The 22,526-nt window shown below is 37.1% G+C and overlaps 1 protein-coding gene across 1 annotated transcript; it reads right to left on the bottom strand.

Annotated features, from left to right (window-relative positions):
* Positions 1-3,150: 3,150 nt before the first annotated feature.
* On the bottom strand, positions 3,151-22,399 carry aif1l (allograft inflammatory factor 1-like). Its single transcript, XM_084113980.1, has 6 exons — positions 22,244-22,399; positions 21,990-22,051; positions 13,281-13,347; positions 10,812-10,853; positions 9,175-9,337; positions 3,151-4,734 (listed from the first exon to the last, which is right to left on the bottom strand). The coding sequence occupies exons 1-6, from the start codon at positions 22,266-22,268 to the stop codon at positions 4,647-4,649; spliced, it is 447 nt and encodes a 148-aa protein (XP_083970106.1). The 5' UTR covers positions 22,269-22,399; the 3' UTR covers positions 3,151-4,646.
* Positions 22,400-22,526: the final 127 nt, after the last annotated feature.

The following is a 22,526-nucleotide window of genomic DNA, read 5'->3' as shown; positions in this document are numbered from 1 at the left end:
GTTAGAAACATGAATGAACGGAAAGATGTTCCGGGGTTAACCCGCTGAGTAACGTTGGAGTTGTGGGCAAATTCCAAACGGAAGTGAGCATCCCTATGCCCTACTCCCTTCGAAGGGCTTTGAAGTGGGGACTTTGGGGAGCTTTGAAGAGGGCACTTACGTGTCATTATGTAGCCGTTTGGAACGCACTTGGCGAAGGGAGCAACGAAAGACAACGTAATTTCCTCATTATCTTCACCTGGGATGTTCCCAAGGCAGCACGGTGTCCATCAGCTGAATAGCTGTTCTTACGACAGAAATGTCTAATTATTGCTGTTAACATAACTGTTGCAAATAAATATGCATTTTATACAAATACGTTTTTTAAAATATGCGTTATATGTGTGTGTGAGTGTATTTCTCTGCTCTCGACTTTAAAACTTGCCGTCTCATCTTGGACCCTGCCTGCATTACACACATTTCTTACCTATTAAACTTTTTAAACGTAACATGACGAAAATGTGTGAAATATATAACGAACAAAACAACTTGAATTGCTCTGTTTGTAAGTTAACTCGAACTCTTCCGCCATCTAGCTTTAAAATGAATCACGAGTATTTACTGGGTCACATGACCATAAATGATCAAATTACTTCCTTGAAGTGACCATCGCATGTTCCCTTCGCTAACGGCCTAGTGGAAGGGCCCTTCGTGCAGGGATCTAGTTGTTCACTTTAGTTTGGAACACCCCTACAAATGGCGCCCCCTTCCCGAAGTGCTCTTCAAGGGTGCAAAAATGCCGTTTGTAATTTGCCCACAGTAACAGTTTTGAAATTACAGAAAATATTAGGTATGATTGTAGCCTATTCTTTGTCTTTACGAGAAATAAGACTAATATCTAATTGCAACAATTAGTAGGCCTATATACGATCTTCAGGAGAAAGTCCAGATTAATGGAACAATAGGATTGGATTCACTTTACCCTGTTCCGTCTACATTCAGTGACCTAATCTCAACAACGTGTAATAATAATAATAAACAAAGACTATTGTATTGCAGTCACAGAAGCATTTTAGATCTTAAAAATACATCAAAACCTGAAACCATGTAATCTGTCTGAGTGCCCCACCGATTGCTGTGCTTTACCACTTCATCCCAGTAGGGAGCAACACAGTCCATTATGACACTTCAAGCCTGTTCAACTGACAGTACAGCCACATACACTACAGAACTAATGATTTAATTTCATATAAAATGACTGGTACTGCGGAACTTCAGTCTGTACGTGCTGTTGTTATTTTGCCAGATTACAAGAAATGTGTGGCAAATTTCCTTTTTTTGTTTTAATACATGGTGTCTCAGGCAGAATGTGGAAAAAGACAAAGTTCAATACAGACAGAGAAGGATATGGACCTGCTGTTTAACTGTGTGGAGGAGGTAAAAATGACTTCATTTTTAAACATTGTTTCACATGTAGGCTACAGATAAGCTGTATAAAGAACTGGATTGTGGGTAAGAACAAGGCCACTTCTGTCTAGATCTACAAAACAGAAGTCTAATGAGGAAGTGAGCTGGACCACTGGCTGTACTCTAATGAAAAGGTCCTCTTCATTATCACCATTTTGGAAAAGCCCCCAAATTAACTTCTGTTTTTCAAAATGTTAACAAAAACATAAGTGAAGTAGTTTGTTGTTTTTTCTAGAGCAAAATTACGAAAATCTGTTTCAGTTCCTTTCTTGACGTTCCGTAATTATAAAGTTTTTTTTTTTTATCGCCATGCTTATAACACAAAAAAGACCTAACCTACACACACACACACCACAAAGTATGGTGGAACAAACAAACTCTAGAACTAATATCATCCTGTGAGTGACCATTATCATACCCAGAATTACAGCATATTTTTGAACATGGTTGAGATCAGACATGCTAGTTTCACAGGCTACAGCTGAAGTGCAAAAGTTATTTATGTGCATGACGTGTGTGTGTAAATATATGTGGTTTATCGTGGCTTCCGTCTGTTCACATCGAAGTCAGGGGTGAGCCAGGGGCAGGGGCAGGTTTGGACCTCTTTGCTACAAAATGCTGTACGAAAGCTCTAGTATATGCAAAAAACATTTTGTGTTATGACTACTGTAGCATTTGTTCTGGACTAAATTATTACTGATACACTGACAAATCGGTTTGATACTGCAGTCATTGTTTGATGTTGCATGATCAACAAACAGTAAAGTCTGATTGAGATGATTGTTTGCTCCTTTATCTGTTGTTGGTTTGAGTGGCGCGCACACACACTCGTTCAAAAGAGACACACTTATAAGACAATAATGCATAATGAAATGGTGTGCCTTGAATTCATTCAGTTGTGTTCGACAATCACTAAACCTGTGACATGAAAACTCTGCTTGTATGATAATTTTTTATTTTTTTAGAAATACTAGAAAACCGAATAGTCTGGAAACACATTTATCCATACGCTTTTCTTTTTTTCCATACTTCTCCAGAACTGAAAATCACTCAAATCAAATTCCATAATTTTCTAAACTGCATAGGAACCGTTTTATTCTGCAAGGATGCTTTAAATTGATCAAAAGTGACAGTTATGGCATTTATAATGTTACAAAAGATTTCTATTTCAAATAAATGTTGAATCAAGAACTTTTGAATTAGTAACGGTTTTCAGAAACACATTAAGCTGCACAAATGTTTTCAACATCGATATTAATTAACTTATTGAGCATTAAATCAACATTAGAATGATTTCTGAATGATCATGTGACACTGAAGACTGGAGTAATGATGCTGAAAATTCAGCTTTGCCATCACAGGCATATACATTTTTCAAACAGAGAATAGTTATTTCAAATTGTTATAATATTTCACAATATTACTCTGCAAAAATCTTACAAAAACGCACTTTACCATCATAATTGTAACAGTACACCTAAAACTCTAACCCTAAAAGAAAACTTGCAATTTTAGTATTATGAAAGATGAGCAAACTTCCTAAAAAAAAAAAAAACCTAAATCAAGACATCCCTGAATGTTTACAAAAGGGAGATTGTCACATTTTGCACAACTTTGGGGGACAATTTTTGTGCGCAAACACAAAACACACACACACACGCACACAGACAGAGAGATTGTGAAATAAAAGAGATCCACTATAAGTTCAGGTGTAACAGTAGGGTATTTACTTCCTTTGGTGTTTGCAAAAAAAAAAAAAAAAAAAGCCTAGTTCTAGTTTACAAATGCCTCTGCTAATTAATATGCTGACAGAAAACTTAACTCATTAAAAATGCATTTCTAATAAATAGCAATACAGTGCAGTCATCAATTTATACTTCACTGCTTTAAAGAGAAAAATGAAAAACTTGAACAGAGGCACAGAAAAAAATACGATGTGACAGACAAACAAAATTTGCTTTGTTTGCAGATAAGATCTGAAATGGAAGTGAAAGCTACAACTGCTACTTCTGACTTGTCTTCATCTTAATTAAAAAAAAAACAAACAAAAAAAACAACCTCTTGAGATCATTTTGCTTACCTTACATAGCACATCTTATACAAACAAAACTTGATGAGGCCAGTGGAAAATAAAATAGAGGACAAAAGCACTACTGGAATATTTGCATCAGAGCTGCACAACATTTTTGCTTGGGTTAAAAACATGACCACATTTCCAAGGACTACATCACACAACGACATTCTTGGAATGTCTCAAAAACGACTCAACAGAATAAATTCCAAGCACACACACACACACACACACACACAAACAAAATCCATTTCAAAGATGCTTCACTCAAAACCTCTGCTACATTAAACTGAGCGAGGCACTTGGAAAGAGTGGTTTCAAACCAACCCTCCTACAGATCTAAAAAAAGCTGTAATCAGTGGCACCTCCTTCCTACATCATTCCCAATTTGAGCAGGAAAATTTATAAAAACTTGCCTAAAAGTGTGATTCAAAGCGTGTCAGCACAATATGTGTGTATTGCTTATACGGTACAATGATGTTACAGATTACAGTCAATGGATGCACAAACAGGATGATAAGAAACAGAGTTTGAAGACTCACTCCCTGTGTCTTGGAAAGCAGTTTCATGGACTAACTGAATCTTAAGAGCCTCACGCACATCTACTGTCACACTATAGGACAAGGTGAGCAGAGTTACCAAAATGCAGATACGACTAAACTGGCAAACATGAACATATTGAAATGAAAAAAAAAAAACAAGCACACATTTAGGAGAACACGAAAAATCTTAATTCTCAATCTTAATTCAAATCTGTCTTGCAAGCTAAAATTGTCATCCCATACACACTATACTTAGTACACTACACGCAGTGTTACACACTACACTTCACTAGTACTTCAATCACAGGATTTGTGCTTGTAAACACTATTTAAAAAAAAAAGAAAAAAAACTTTTTCATATAAATATATACATTTGTTTACTTATAAAAAGCTACTTTGCGCTTTGACTTCACAGCAAATATATAGACATCTTTCACTTTTCCCTTCATTTTGTCCATCTAAGAACTAAGATTTCCCTGGATCTTGGCAAAAAGATTCTAGGTAAGGCTATAGAAACCTAGCACCCTAATGGTAAATGGGCGGGATTTGCGAATGCAGGGACGCCAATCAAATCCATCTTCACTGCTCTATGGTAGGCTGGTGATGTCACGTTTGGGTGGGGGTCCGCCGGGTTTATCGCTGCTTTCGTTAGCTTTGTCTTCAAACATCATAACCCTGTAGGAGAGAAGAGGAAATTTCTTCAGGAAAGATAAGATCAACCATAAGATCTAAAATATTCCAGAACAAGGATGTAGATATATATTATATGCAAACTTTGCATAATAAATTTAAATAAATGAACTCCTCTTGGCACTTGGAGTAATCAGAACCTTTAAAAGTTTAAAAGTGGAAAATCAAATGTCAAAATATTAGAAACATTTATGATAAACTATGTAAGCCATTAGATTTGCAAGTATTTTTATGTGCAAGTTTAATCTCCCAACCTGAACACTACAAGGGAATGTAAGTGAGTCCATTAACTTCTGGTTTGTCAGAAAACCAAAAAAGGTGCTCCTTAAAACCAAAATTAGCTTTAAAGCTTTGTTTGAATTATCAATTAAATAACTGAACTGAATAAAATAACTGAACACTATTAAATCAACTGTAATTTAGATATAATATAATAATAAAACATGCTATCACAGAGGTCACCATGTATAATACGCACATACACGTTAGGCACACAAGGCTTCTATGTCTAACTACAGGTATTTAAGAACACACGCACAGGGAGTTAAAACGCGTTGTGATGTCCACTCTGTGTCCAGCACTGGCTACAAGCAATCGCAGCTTCCCACTGAGCAAACAAGTAGATTTGTAAAGAAAGCTAGATATCATAAGTGCACTGCAAGAGAAAAGAAATTGGACCAGCTTGAGGAGCCACAAAGGCTGGATCAGACAAAACCCTGGTGTTTTGGAGATATGAGATTAGTGAGAACAGAAGATGACCGTGACGGTGAAGAACTGCTGACCGATCTATTCAGACCATGTGACTTTCTGTTTCAGGTAAACCTTGGAAATCTCTCATAAGCCCTTAACAAGCCCTAAGTCAACTAACAGCTAGTCACAAATCACCCATTCACAATGTGTAGAATTATAGGATTTGAACACAACTTCAGCACATAATTCATCCGATTATGGACAGAAACAATAACACAAATTGTGCAGTTTACCGAAGAGAGGTATGCAATTCATTTTCAAAATGTCACATATACCAACTTCCGCCTGGTGCACTATAAAACGTTTCATACAGGATTCCTTTGTGTTATCCTAACTGTACCATCTGATAAATGTTTCCCGCATTCTCCACCATGTCTACCACAATCATATCCATTTCTTTCAACTCTGCTATGGGTATTTACTTGTGATTCAACATACACCATGACACCTCCAATGGCTGTTCCACCAGCATGTTCTGTACTGTGATTCTCAAATCTGAGCACTTTTGTGTGTGAGACTTCGAAGCTCCAGTCTGTATGTCCACTAAAAAGCCTTGTGAAAACGGCTTAAGAAGGTTTCAATGAATCCTGAAACTTGGCACAAACTAGTATTTGTCGCAGTTTAAAACTTTAAACTACAACCATGTCCTTCACAAAAAAGAAACGGAAAACAATAAGCTGAAGGTTTTGTTCATCGCCTCCACTGTATCGGCCAATAATCACATTCTGACTCGACTGGTAGGCACTAAATTTGGCCGAACTCATGAGCCGATCGCAATTTGATGACGTAACCCCAAAAAAGTTTCCATTGACGTGCATGTAAACAGTATACAGATGAGGCTTTTGGGCCACGCTCTGCTTTGTAACTTTGCGAAACATTAGTAAACCATAGTAAATCGCACAACTTTATTTAGAGCAGGTCATCTCGACACACAACATAACATGATGCATAGATCTTAAGAAAATCCTCACAATGAGACATGACATGCTGCCTGGCTAAAGCTAAAGGACTTCCAGGATCTGATCTTGTTGTGATCATGACAGTGTTTTCCAACATCATTTAAAAAGTTCAACCAATGGAAACTGGATCTCAGGTTTGGTGGGTAGGGAGTCGGGACGATGTGTCGAGACCAACCAGACACTGTATTATAGCTGGAGTGCATTTGGATTGGTTTGATCGCTCAGATTGACAGGTCTTGATTTGCCATATGCCATGGAATAGGAGCGCACAGCTGAAACAGCGCTGGAAGACCAAGACCATATTTATATGCAATTATAAATATTTTTATGCTTAGTGGCATTTACACATGTACCTTATGTTCAGTTGTGTTTCAATTGTTTGGAAAGGTTTTGGGATTTTTGATAAAAAGGCTACCATGGTTCCAAATACCATGTAACTTTTGATTGCTTTAAGACAGGGCTATTCAATTGGCGGCCCGCGGGCCAAATGCGGCCCGCCAATCATCTCCATGCGGCCCGACGGCACCAACCTCCCTCCTCCTCTTTTCCTGGCGGTGCGGCTAATTCAGTTTGATTGATACTCGCTCCAATTGACCTGAGAAACGTTTTACGTGCGAATATTTCAGCAGTTATTATATGTGTCCCGAATTTATGTGACTTAACCAGCGATACCAATCATTCGTGAATGAATCATTATTTTGGTTCGATTCTAAACGCGCTTGCATAACGGTCTAAAACTATTCGGATTCATTCGGACCGCTCCGTCACTGAATCATCTGAAGCGGTTTCTCGTTCAGTACAGTATAACAACAAATAGCGATGTTTTCAGTTGTTTCACTAGTTGTTTCAACACGGCCCAGCACGGAGTTGCGTTTACTCCATGGTTTACTCCCGGTCCCGGACACTATTAAACAGTGTTGCGACAACCAGTGGAAAGTGTTTCAGTTCGACAGAAACCTCTCTGTTACAAACCACAAATCACTCGATGATTTAATTAGTATTAAATCGGAGGAAACAGCCTCAACATTCCCAATAAGACTGATGAGGAAAGCAGGAGAAACATTGTGGCATGAACGAAATTAGAAGACTTTAAATCCCCTAATCACCCTTACAAACATTTAGGCCTACCATGAATTTACTGTAGTAATTTACCATGGTTGGGCAGAAATGTGCAATATTTATATTGAATACTATGTAGTAATAGGCTACATAAATATAGTAAATATATATATATATATATATACTATAATATTATATATATAATAGTAAATATAGTGATTTATATTGCATTAGTTTTATTAAGTGGGTAGAGGAATATATAATTAATGCTTGTTATGAAATTATGTCAGTTTCTTTGTAAAGGTGCGTATAGTTTTTAACTTGTGTTTAGGCATTTTTTAAACATTGGGAGTGAGTAGCCTGTGGTTAACAAGTCTCACTGTCAGAATATTTTCATTTAAGCATAACAATTATAAATAAAATAATTATTATTTCTCACCAACAGCTATAAGTTTGTATAAATAATTTATTTGTTCCAAGGAAAATAGTTGTACACAGCTGTAAATTATTGTAAATTGTAAGTTTTTTATTTATTATGGTTATATATATTTGCATACTGTTGGGTACCACATTTCCAAGTAAATACCATACTTTTTTAGAGTTACTTTAACTTATTTATTGAAACTGTTATGTTTCAATAAATAAGATAAACCCCCAAACCAACCCACCGGCCCACCTCAACTTTTCGATTTGATAATGCGGCCCTCGAATGAAACTAATTGAATAGCCCTGCTTTAAGATATCAACACAAAATTAGGCCCAGATGCAATTGTTGTGTGAACAACTTAATTAATGACCAGTCATACTTTCTAATAATCATCTTGTCAAGTGTGAATAACAACAATACAGAACAATAAATTGCATCACTTTTTCTGGGGGGTCTCTCCACAGTTTTGTAACACGAAGAACCACTAAACATGATCAAAATATATTTTCTTCAAAATTTGAAAGGGTTTCTATCAAATGAGACAGTGTACTTGATGATACCTTTTTCTAGTAAAGGTATAAGCCATTACGTTTAAGAAAGCCTATGCCACTTACACGTTAAATAATTAAAAATGCCTTCAGAGTGTAAGTGGTTAACAGTGACAGTCAACAGAGGGCATACATAAAACTTGTAAAAAACTAGAAGGATCGAGATCGGCTGATCATGATGAAGAAATTGGTATCTGAGCATCTCTAATTTTTTACAACGACATTTACATTTGTCAACAAGACCACCAAAACAATGTATGATTTATCCATTTCATTTGATAATTCCAATATTAATAATTGACAGCCACAGTTTAATTTGATCAGTCACTCAAGGCCATTTAGTTATTGCCTTAGGTATCGATTTAGTATTGATATTGAGGCTGTACCGTACCAAAGCCAAATTTCTGGTATTGATTCAACCTCTAGTGTCTCATGATGATGACGACGATATCACCTCTCACAGCAGATCCCTCTCACACTGAGAGATAATAGCACAGATATGCTGATCCTGCACTGGATGTGCTGACAAGATTAAACACACACGTCAACATATCTAAAAATAGCTGGACTCAGTTAAAGCAGGAAAGTCCAACAATTCTGCATAATGGAATTTGCCAATATTAAAAACAAAATGGACATGCACAAAGAAATCACAAAAACATGTTTAAACACACACACTTACAGTTTGAGAACAGCTGATCGCTTGCCAAGCATCATTTTCACAAAGTCCCTGTAGTTGATGGTGTCACTGACGCCCCCCGTCACCTCCGAGATCATTTTCTTCATCTCCAGATGAGTCTTTGGCACACCCAACTTCTCCATCATTCGTTTCATGCCCATCATGTCTGCCAAGGGAACGCATACAGCCATCACACAAACACCTTCATCATACCAACAGAGAACTACTACACACAGACTCACAGCTTGACAGATAGATCTCTAATAAAGATGGCATGGCTGACTAGTTGTCCATCAATGAACTAGTCAATTAATGAGGTCATTATTTAGCCCAAATATTTGTTGAATATCTGCCATCAACCCTTTTGAAGGACTGCACGGCCTATACACATGCAGGTGGATTTTTTAAGTGTGGTATCAAGATAAAAATGGTTAAAAAAAAAATAAAAAATAAAAAAAATAAAATAAAAAAAATAAATAAAAAAATTGTCCTCTAAGAAACTGATTGGCATGGTGAACATGATATAAAAAAATCGGCCTATTTAAAGAGTTTACTTAAAACAGACTAGTTATGTAGTTTTGCACAACCCTAACACTCACAGAAATGCATTTAAATTTAGCAATGGGCTGGGTGTGTGAAACAGTCACAGGGCTGATACTACAACACCAAACAAAGAACTGTCACTGTTTATCTGCCCACATCATTTGCATTAATGGAAAGATTTCAAAGACTTATTTTATCCTCATCGTGTATTCAATTTTTGTGTCTCACATTGTACAGTATGCCCCTCTCTCTCATATAAACATACTTGCTAATCACAAACCACACATTTGTGCAAGTATACCATGAATCAGCCACTTAAGTACCCTCATTTCTGTGGCACAAACTTTCAGCTGTTTGGATTCACAATCAGGAATGATGGCCTATGCCACTTTCCTCCAACATCTGATATGGGCAAGCCTGTCATTTGCATAGAAATGCATTTCTGAGTGAAAAAGTGGAAAATAGGACAGAATTTATTTATTTTTTGAAGATTTGATTGCATTGTGAAAAGTGAGCTTGAGCTATGTTATTACTTATATATATAAAAAAATATATGCATTTTTCATCAATGTAAACAATTAAAACATCTAATACAACTGTGACTGATGTAACCACAATGTACAGTAGGTGGGGATAAATAACAAAATTTTTAATACACTATATAATAGTATATACATACTATTATAGGCTACACCTACTGCACATTGTGGTTACATCAGTCACAGAGTTATTATTAGATTATTATTATTATTATTAGATTATTATTATTATTATTATTATTATTATTATTATTACACACACAGTATTAGATGTTTTGATTGTTTACATTGATTGTTTACACTCAATCTTTATTCCATGCTGTTTTGACAATGAAACTGAAACATGTACAATGCAAAATTACAGCACGCAGCAACATATCTCTTGAGTCACTCCTCCTTTTTCTACAGCACATGACAGTGACCATTAAGTTGGTTACAGGTGTGTTCTCATGTTTCCCATCTATCAAGCATGGTATCACCTACACAGTGGGCATGACAAAAGAGTCCTTCCTCACTAAAACTCAGACTTAACTACACATGCATTGCACACACACTTACCGATATCCCCCTGATCGTTCAGGTCAAACTCTGCATATTTATCTGTGGATTGGAAAAAGTAAACGATATTTTAATAGTTCAGCAATAACAATGCAAATGTACAAAGCATAAAAACACACACAAACAGAAACCAGGGGTAATCAGAGGGAAACAAGAGGGATTTTGGAAAGCCCTGCATTTCTCAGCGATTTTTAGCTGAAATTAGGCCTATATTTCACAAAAGGATGGCCAGCTAAATCTGTAAATGAGGACAGCTAGTACCAGATCTGAATCCTTGTCCTATTTGATTTTGCTAGATTATTCTAGTTCCAGAGTATTTCCTCTCTCTCTCCTCCTCCTCTCTTATTCTGTGTTGTTTCAATCTCACAATGTGGCTTCTGTTGGAGTGGACACATTGAAAGTGTAACGGAGTCACCGTGAGAGGAGGCTGATGGGAAGGAGAGGGTTACAATGGCCCCCTGTGAACACAAACACAGCCTGTTCAGCCCCGAGCTGAATGAGTGCGTGTGAAACAGAGCTGGCAAGAGAGGTCATCCATCGAAATGCACTGACGCTGCCTAAATGTAACTCATAATTTTCCCTGCCTGAAATCACTATCTCTCCAAATGGCTTTATTTTTTGGATAGCAACCCCCCTTATTCTCAACTGTAACCTCTTCTATTTCTCCAAACACTCATTTCATTTCTGGATATAGCTAGGGCAGCGGCATACACACATACTGACATTAGTGGGTCAAACACTGCGGCAAGTGCTCAGACTGTGTGTGTGTGTGTGTGTGTGAGTGTGAGTGTGAGTGTGAGTGTGAGTGTGAGTGTGAGTGTGAGTGTGAGTGTGAGTGTGAGAGAGAGAGAGAGAGAGAGAGAGAGAGAGAGAGAGAGAGAGAGAGACTTTATTTCCACAGTGTCAAGAGCAATCTCAAGGGTTGAGCTCTACTCCTGTCCCTTGTGCCTTTGACTTCTGTCCTTTCAGTGGTTTTCTCCCTCGGTTTAACAAGAAATCATTGTAACATTCAGAGCCACTTGACCCCTTTAACCTGATCACTCCCTCTTGATAATGACCCACAAACCCAAATGTACACACTGTGGACGGCTGGTAGTAAATAATTTAAGAGTCCCAAGTCAACATGAAAAAAACAACCCATTTTATTCCATAATCTGATGCATTTCTGACTGAGAAATGTACCAAAATGGAGAGGGTTAAAGTGGTTAGAGGGGAGGGGTTGAAAAGTAAGAGGATTCATGATGTCAGATAGGCTACACCTATACAAAAATTCTGACCAATTCTGATAAGCAGATGTTATGGCAGATAACTGATAGAATAGATTATATTAAAACTGTACAATATTTTGTCTAAATAAATTAAATCACTAAAAACAAAAATCAATAATTTATTCATTTATCAACTGAATTTAAGCATCACAACATTATAATGTACTGTATAAAAATGAATATTCATTTAAGTATAAGTGTATTTAAAGATAAACTTCAAGTGAACATTAGATGATGGCAAAGGTAATCTAAATGTCAAAACAGAAGAAATTATATGGAAGAAAAAGTATCGGTTGAGAGTACAGAGTATATATGGTATCCGCTGATAGCTGGCTGCTTTCAAACACTACCTGTGTATCTGTGGAAGCAATCTGTGAAGCACGTCAAAGGTTTCGATTTACAATGTATTTTTGAAGCGTTAATCATTGTAGCCAATCACAGACATATCTGTTGACCGTGTGAACACAATGGCCAATCAGAGATGTTTAAGTTAGTCAGAATCCGTTCAACACCACTTCGTGAGTTTTCGTTCAAAACTCGCTTTAGAGTCCTAATGTGTATATACAAACAATTTTTTTTTTACAAGCATCCCATCCCTTTAAAAAAATAAAACAGAGCAAGTTATTATTAATTATTACAAAGAAAAACATTTCTTACTTGGAACAACACTACCTGGAAACACTACCTGGAAACAAGTAAATAGTAAAGTAAATATTTACTTCAAACCTTAATGGGTCATCTTTTGAGAAGGGTTAACATTAGAAAGAGCAGGAAGATGACTTCAGGATTCAGGTGGCTGAAGTTACCATGAGGGTTTTGCACAGAGAAAAGCAAAACCACATTTAAGCTTTGACCAAAAGACTCAGAGGACTGTTCGTTTACATTCCAGTTGTCCTTTCCCACACACACACACACACACACACACACACACACACACACACACACACACACACACACAAACCGTTATTTTCTCTCCCACAAGAAGCACATGTCCAAAACCCTTAGCGCTAAAACAACAAGGGGCCAAGACCAGCACATTCCTGCTAGACCATATGAAGAAAGCAAGTCAATCACACATGATTAAACACCCACTCAAGCTCTCTTAGCATTCACACCACAAACAATTAAACGTGCGCATATAAACATTGGAGAAAATGTGTTTTTAAAATATTTCAACTATCCTTTAGTTTGCAACTCTTACTTTTAAAAGAATCCAACTTCTCTGGTAAATCCTCCTCATCCCGGTACTTCTGATCTTCCATAAACTCCTGCAAATAAAGAGAGTGAAAAAGTGAGCATGATCTCTAACTGGAAAAGACAGGGTGGATGAATGATTATCGAATGGTTATCGAATGATTATGGCTGTTCTTCCTCGTGGCAGAAGACCAGAGTGTAAGCAGAGTGCCGATTCTCCACCATGTAGTTTTATTCTCTAGAACAGTGCCTTTAAAACTTTTTGATGGACACCCAAATATAATGATTCCCTACCTAAAACAAAGACAGCTGTATATTGACATGTATAAAGACCCATATGAGTATGTGCCCACCCAAATGTCTGCCTTGCCCACCCAATCAGAATTTAGGCACAGATTGTGTTATTCTGTTTTTTTATGATTTGTGCATTGATTATAAACAATCTAAGGTGGGCTGTGTGTTAAAAAGTTTGATAAAGGGCTGAAGAATACCCAACCAATCCAAAAAATAACACCAGAACATTGCAGAAGGCTATGTTTTCTTTTCTCAGCTGAAAGTAACGGCGAGGGGGTGTTATACACTCAAGCTAGTGTGTAGCGGAAAAGCAGAGGCTGACAATCACGAGTCAAAAACTGGCAGAAATATTAGCGTGCTATCAAGGTCCGGATTACGGTGAGTTTTAAGTTGCTTGTAAATATTAATATACCTTTCTACTCTGACTGACTTTAAAGTATCGTTTGGCTAGCACTAAAATGGGTCATGCCATGAGCAGTTGAAATTCGCGAGAAAACCTTGCTTATTTAAGGCGAGACGCGGCAGGCAAAAATATAGATTTTTCATGCAGTTGTCAGTTTTGAGATTTTGGGCTAGTTTACTCCTTCAATATATGTTCTTTCAAGCTGCTATAAAGAAAACGTTAAAAATATACATTAAGATGTTTATTTTATTACATTTTGTTTACTTGTGGCGGTAAGTTTCTCCCGAATTTACCAAGTTGTTAGCATTCCAACACGACATGCTGAGTTCCCGTCTGTTTACTGAAGTCTGTCATGACCGGTATCGTTGTAAAACTCAGAGTCTCCTGCACAACGCTATGTAACCCAAATATGGGCATTTCCTTTCTATCAGTAACCAATCGTGAATGTCCAAAGGGGGGATTTAAAGCTAATGAAGAAATCTCATTTAGAGCTATTAAATCTTTAAATGCCGTTTTCTCAAAATGAGTTTTTTGTCATTCTCCAGTACAAACATCTCAGCCTATGTAGCACCTATGTACACCAAACTTTCCAGTTATACACTTAGCAGTATTTTGAAGATATTTTCACAGGGATTTGTTAATGAATCATTCCTGGCCTGATTTATTTGACATTTTATTCAAATAAATATGGCGAAAATTTATTTTTTTAAGGCTATGGACAATATATTTTGATTTCCTAGGTAATGAAAGCATATATCCTGAAATCCCTCTGAATTACTTTTTTTCATCTTGTGTGTAAACAAAATAAAAAAATAATTTTGCACCTGGCTTTATCATATGTTCAGATCTATCTACTGAAAATATATGCAAAATCACACATATTTAATGAGATAATGCCAAATTTGCATAATTAAACATACATATTTCAAAACCTTGTAATACATTTTTTTTATATACTTGTGTAAGTAATCAACTGAGGAAGTTTCATGGTGATATCTGTTATTTAAAAATTTTACCCTATTCACCTGTAGTGTCTCGCTTTAAGAACGTGCATTTATTGCATGGATGTAGTGGTGTGCGATATCACGATTTTTGATCGTGGACGATTAAAATGTCTCCACGATCTGCTTTTGAAGAAATATCGTAGTATCGTGCTACAGTCCGTCTCAACATACTGTACAATGCGACGTACATATCATGTTAACGCAGAGTTAGAGTTACACTCACGGGACACTGCAATTCACAAAAGTTAATTATTTCCATGTGCTTTTCTGAGCGCATAAACCCGAAAGCACACATGCACTAAAAAGCCTGTCAAACAGCGCCTGGTTACTGGACTTAGTTATCTTTCGAGTTTATTGCGTTAATACTGTCAAATACACACAAGGTTTACATAAATACAGTTGGTTATGTCTAAAGTGAAAGCAAACATTTGAGAGAAAATCAGGTGCGTGACTTAAGTGTGAATATTCGATGCGTGCCGTAGCCTCATAGTAAATATGCTTGTCCTTAAAGGGATAGTTCACCCAAAAATTTAAATTCTGCCATTATTTACTCACTCTAAAGTTGTTCCAAACCTGTATTAATTTATTTCTTGTGCTGAATGCAAAAGATGATATTTTGAAGAGTGTGGCTATCCAAAACAGTATCCAAACTCACTGCTCTTGACTGAGAACTTTAATAGTAGCTTTAATAAGAATCAATGTATAATTTATACAGTGAAGTCCATGTAGTTCTTTTTATATTTGTTCATTTAATACCTTTCTTGAATGCTAGTTAAATACACCTAATGTGGCTGAAAAAATAAAGCACTGTTTATTTCATTTGTATATTATGTTGTGTATATGCAATGTGTATCTTTGTTTTTTTATATAACAAAGAAAATGACAAAGATTTTTATCTTCTCCACTTTGGCCTAAATGTCTGCCACTCTTTTTTATTTTATAAAGTCAATGTCCCTACGATAAAAGATCGCCGTGCATCTAATAAATTATTCAGTCAAATTATTCAGTTCTAGCTTACTGCAACAATGGAGCTGCAAACTTCACATACTTTTGAAAATGCAGCATTTATTTGATTCTGGTTTCTGATACAGTTTGAGTTTTTTTTCCATGAGGGGGTTTGGTGTCACGACGGCAACACCTCCCGGACATCCTGTAGAATTTAACCAATCAGATGACAACTTCGGAAATCCTGAAGTGTTTCCAGTTAAGTGTGCCATTTGCATCAGACGTTTAGTCAGCGGTCGTCTGAGGCTGAGACTACCTAATGAGTGACTTAAAGGTTCTCATACCTTTCTGCCAATGAACCTGTATGACTACCACTTCGAACTACCACTGGTCCATGGCAATTATGTAATAGGTAATAATTTGGCTAAAATTGTAAGAGAATTAGTGTCAGAGGATAAATATGCTTAATAAACGCAGGCAGTAAGCTAGTGTAAGCAGCAATAACAAAACAAAAAGGACTTTCAAAGTCCTTTCAAAGTTCCTGTTATTGGAAAACTGGACAAAGCAGAACTAAAAGACTAACACAACACTGGTCGGTTTATTCTGCCATCTCTGTTAATGATCTATGACATGACAAGATTCTGACTGAGGCCCATAAATCAAAGATCCACATGCGTGATATGGGACTTCATTATCAGTGAAGCATTAAAGAGTGTGTGTATGAGTATAAGGGCGATCACACAGTGTGTGTGGGTGCGTGTTTGAGTGGATTTTGATTATGGGTGGTGGGAGAAGTGAAGGCTTTAAAAGCAAACAGCATGTGTGTGGATCTATATGTTCCCAAGGAGCATCAAGCAACCTAGAACATTTAATTATGACTCATCAGCACGATGAAAACTATGCTGTGAGAATCAGCCCTCTGAGTCACACTGAGAGATGAAGAGCTTAAGTGCCGCCTTCTACCTCAGTCACGACTAAACATCAATATTCCTTCACACCAAAACTCGAAACTGTGAGTTTGTTTCATTTGATATGCACACTGTTTACTTTTCACTGGTCTGCAGTATTACAGTAATTGAGACCTCAGATTAGTAAGCATCAAGGACTGTTTTGGTGAAGGAATTTCCCTTGCGGTAATTTTGTGTGGCTCAATATTGCAATATTTTATATTATAGCCATTTTCCCCCCATATAAATAAGGGTTACGTTGTGGTCAGCAAGCACAAAGATGAAGGTGATTACAAAAAAACAACAAAAAAACAAGCTTTAGTAATAATCCAAACACTCAATGAACAGGCAAGAGAATAACGCAAACCACACGATGCATAACGAGAACTGACAAGAACAACTGAGAAACAGGGCTAAAACTATAGGGCAGGGGTGCAACAAAGGAAACTAAACTAGACACAGGTGAAACAAGGAACTATAGAAACAAATGAGAACATCATCAGTAACTAATGGAACTGAAACTAAACAGAGCGGAAAACAGGAACTAAAAGAAAGAACAGAATGTCAAAATAAGGGTCCACATAACACGGTGTCCTATCCAGACGCGATAAGATAAGATTCCAGCAACAAACAATTTGTCTGTCCACACTAGGTGAGACGCGAATATGAGAAGCGATAAAGTCAATCAAAAATCACAGCTTATCAAAAGAACATGTGGGCGAGCTCTCTCGGCAAGCTCCCAGCACTCGCAACGAAATGGATAATGATCAAATTCATGAATACTACACCATTTTAACATTATTAAAATACATACCGAGTTACTGATACAATATTTGTCATAAAATACAGAGTTGACAGTTTGAACTTTCTTTTTTTCTTTTATTTATTTTGAAGATCTGAGGTGAATGGTCTATTGTTGCTTTCAGTACGGCTGAAAAAGACACACAGAATGATATTCAAACTCACATTAAATGCTTTTAACATTAAATAAAGCACATAAACAGTACCTGAGATTATCATTATCATACTTCGTGTTGTTCCAGCTGCGATGTTGCAGAAAAATAGAAACCATTTCTAAAATAGAATCATCGCGTGTCGCCACTGTCGCCCTGTGTAGTTAGGACAACAACTTTGATTCACATGGAAAAGATAGCTTTTATCGCGTGTCTGACAGCCTGTCAGAACATAAACCTGACAATAGACTCGTTGGGATATTGGTATAACAATTAGCTACGATCCTTGAATGTGACTGGACGAGAGGCTTTCTAAGACTGGTGATATTTTACCAGTATCAGCACTGCTTGTCTCAGTGCGCTCTAGACAGGCTGTCAGTCAGTGCAGGTTACGCCACAAGGTGACTGTAAGGGACTTACTTTGAACGGGTTATTAAAACCGTTCATTCAAGTGATACGTTCAAAAATGAATATCATTCATAAATGAAACTAGGTGTTGAAATTAACTGAGTGCCAATTTACAAGGCTCAATCAGCAAGCAATGCGTTGCACTGAAGCAGATGCTTTACTTCATAGATTCAAGCATTGACCAGTGCTGATGCCATTATCCCCATTCATGGGACCTTGACCTGAAGAAGGACAGACGGGTAATCGCACGCCATCCATCTCTCTGTCCGTTTAGGCTTGTTTAGTGCAAATCTATGGAGACTCTGTATAAATCACAATGGTAAACAAACTCTTAAATAAAAAATTGTCAGGAGAAAAAAAAAAAAAAAACTTCACTCTTATTATTAACTTATTTAACATTTAATACACATGCATGAAGTGTAAAACAAGGGCATACCCTGATGGAAAAAAAGAGAAAAAAACGAGAACATTGCGGTTGCTTGCCGTCCTCTGTGGTTGTCTAGTCAGTATCGCGGACGATATTAAAATATTACGGTTATCGTGACAGCCCTAAACACCTTTGACTGAGGCATTTTCCAATGTTTTGTGGTTATACCATACATAAATAAGTATTCTTTCTGTCAAGAACATATCAACAGAAATTAGCCTATATTTCACAGAGAGAAATCGAATCTTATTTTAACGGTATTATTTTCATAACAATTAAACACATTTTCCTCAATTTATTATTACCATAAGGCAAGCAAAGAGATCATTTTCATTGTTGTATAAATAAAAACAAACATTTTATTTAATATTAAGCACATAATATGCTGTACCATAATTTATTAATTAATTTAAAAAAAAGAGTCTTGACAGGATGATTTTCATTACTGTACTAAAATAATGAGAATAAACCATTATTGGTATTACGAATAATATTTAGGATAATTGAATGGGAAATGTGTTTAAAGTCACAAAGTAACAGAAGTAGTGAAAGTATTTTGACAATACAGGAGAAAAGATTGTTGAAAGGATGGAGGCAGATCTGAAAGTGAGCTGGAGGGTGATTGTAAGAAAAGGGAGGGGTTAATGCAGACCAAATGATTGGAAAAGTCTGGCATACATCACAGAGAAGTATGTTGTTTCACCAGAAGATCGAGTAATGACATTTTGATAAAGCACAAAAACAGCCAAAAATTGTTTGTTTTTTTAAATAAAAAAATAAAAAATAAACATGTATGGATGAATCATTAACAGTTACAGTAAGATCAAAAATGCATTTAGAAAATAGGCTAGATTGTGAATTTCCATTTCATTGGCTTCAAATGCATTTTGAATAGAATTGACCATTTTATGTGAAATGTAACATGCTCTTGACCCGTTTCCAGAGATTCCCCTCTATACTATGTGCATTTAAGTGCTCCAGATGTAGGCCAGACCATGACATAATTTTCTCATCATTTCTAAATGTCCATGTGACCAAACCAAGCTGTCAGTCCCTCCAGCCGCAGAGAGAGAGAGAGAGAGAGAGAGAGAGAGAGAGAGAGAGAGAGAGAGAGAGAGAGAGAGAGAGAGAGAGAGAGAGAGAGAGAGAGAGAGAGAACAGCCGCTAAGACTGCAGCTCAAATGCCACTGCTGCCCACTCCTCCATCTCTCTCCTACATAATGGGTCTATTCATGCTGGATCACAGACACCTGTTTCCCGTCTGAGAGCACAGAGACAGCCGGCTGCGGGGGGACACGCTGCCTCTTATCACTTCAAAGAGGGCTGATTTTAAATATTAGTTTTAAAATAACACGGGTCAAGAAAATAAGCCTCTTGGGATTTTCGTAAAGGTCTGGGATTGTTTGAAACGCCCAAGACCAGTTCACCTCTTATACTTAAATGTACATGTAATTTTTTTTTTTTACTATGTTAAAGTTGACATGAAATGGAAGTTGCAGAAGTCTTTTCATCCCCATTGTGACATATATACCCAAGTGAAATGCCAAAATGTAGGGCAGGACTTGATCACTGGGGTTTGCTATTGCTCCGTTGTGATGTGATTGACAGGTCTTCACACCCTATCACTATTTTTAATAAAAAAATTATACAAAAAAATTATATATATATATATATATATATATATATATATATATATATATATATATATATATATATACACATACAATTTTTTTTTTTTTTTTTTAATTTTTAAATAATGATGTTCATGGATAAATCATTTCTAATAGATAATTAAATATTCCATTAAAAATAAAAGAATTGTCAATTAGGATTTCATGGTGACTTTAAAATATTTTCAGTTTAATATGCTTAGAGTACATATTTGTATGTTGATTCCCACAAAAAACGATAAACTTACTGTACTGATTGTTTGAACATCCTGCTGGACCCGGCCAGCACTGGCTCAACCAATAGCTTGAGTTTTGGACTGGGTTATCCAAAACCCAGTTTGTCCGAACAATGGATGACAGCCAAACTAGGGGAAACCTTGAGCATTTAATGGTTTAGTTCACCCAAAAAGGAAAATTATCCCATAATTTTCTCACCGTCAAGCCATCCTATGTGTATTTGATTTATATGTATATGACCCATCCATCATAAAAGTAATCCATACAGCTCCAGAGAGTTAATAAAGGCCTTCTAAAGCGAAGTGGCGCAATTTTGTAAGAAAAATTCCCATAATTATAACTTTTAAACTGTAATCACAAGCTTCCGGTAACATCCGTCCTCGCGTTCATGAGAGAGTCAAGTTCCGACATAGGATGTAGGAGTAATGTAGCATAAGCTTAGGTGAGAGTAGATGCCTCTAGTGCTTCAAACAAATATGGCTGGCCAATAAACTCAAGCTCCTTCAACATTTCTCTTCAAACATTCTTGTTTTAGACTTCTAATCAGGGACTGGGGTTTTGTTTTGCTCTATCCTCTGCGTTTCCGCATTAGGCAATACATGCGTCGGGTTTGAGGTCACTCTTCCACCGGAACTAGTCTTGCGTCCACAAGCTAGAGATTCTAGTTTATAAAGTTCTAGCCTAAATATGGACATTTTTCTAATAAAACACACATCACATCGCTTCAGAAGGCCTTTATTAACCCACTGAAGCCAAATGGAGTACTTTTATGATGGATGGATGCACTTTTTTGGGCTTCAAAAAACAACTATCATTTACTCCCATTAAGCTTGGAAGAACCAGGATATTTTTTTATTTTAACTCCGATTGTGTTTGGCTGAAAGAAGAAAGTCATATACACCTAGAATGGCGTGAGGGTGAATTAATAATGGGATAATTTTCAATTTTGGGTGAACTAACCCTTTAACGCAGTTGTGGATGACTCACGGGCGGGCTGAGCTGAGCAGAGATGTCTCTCAAATCCTAATTAACGTTAGCCTAGCTGCCTACCGAGACAGCAATTCTGATCATTTTCAGTCTCGTGCATGCAGCAGAAATATGGAGAAAATCCTGACTTAGTAGGCAGCTCACTAGGTTGAGACACAGCCTTGCTCTAGATTGTGAAATGATCTGCGGCTTAATGTGGCCGAGCTGTCTAACTAAATTAGGTCATGTTGCTGTAAAACCGAGCTTAACAATTCCGCTGCTGTCCAAAATAACATTTAACAGTGACCACGGTGAAGAAGGGAAGTCAAATTAAAAATCTCACTGATGTTTACAGACAAAGCGTTTGGGAACACAAGCTTGAATGGAGGCGGTTCAATGCCAATGAAATAAACTCGCTTCCAGATTGAGACAAAAATAACCTATCAACGTTAGCTTATTTACCTTATTGATTTCTTCCAGCTTCTCCCTCTGCTGTGCTTTGAGCAACCCGAAGGTTTTCCCGCCTGAAAAATGAGACATAGCGACCGTTATACACCCGTCTGAATGTTTTATCCAGGTTTTCTGGTGCACTTGCAGGCATGAGATAAGGACAGTCGGCCGCTAACGACGCACACACACGCGCACAGAACAAAAACATGCTTTGCGCGTAAATAAAGCATCACTTTACTAAAGACAGATTAGCGACAACTGTATACCTTGTAAATCCTGGTTGGAAGGCATGCTGGTACGGTCGAGAAGAGGTAATGAAGGAGGAGAGACTGGCGACAGATGAACACTCGTGTCGGTTGTGAGGAGAGAGAGGAATCTCACGCTGGTTAGAGTCGCAGGCGCGCAGGTCTCCCTATGATGCGCTCATTCACTGCCCGCCAGCGCCAGGAATGCAGCCACAAACGCCATCGTGTGGTGAAGAGAGGTAATGCAGGCCGAAGGGAAGCGCCGTAATTCTAAATATAGAATTTTTTTATATAGTAAATTTTG

The sequence above is a fragment of the Abramis brama genome, assembly GCF_963993115.1.
Source record: "Abramis brama genome assembly, chromosome: 5".
Classification (NCBI taxonomy): domain Eukaryota; kingdom Metazoa; phylum Chordata; class Actinopteri; order Cypriniformes; family Leuciscidae; genus Abramis; species Abramis brama.
This window is presented reverse-complemented; position numbering and strand designations above follow the sequence as displayed.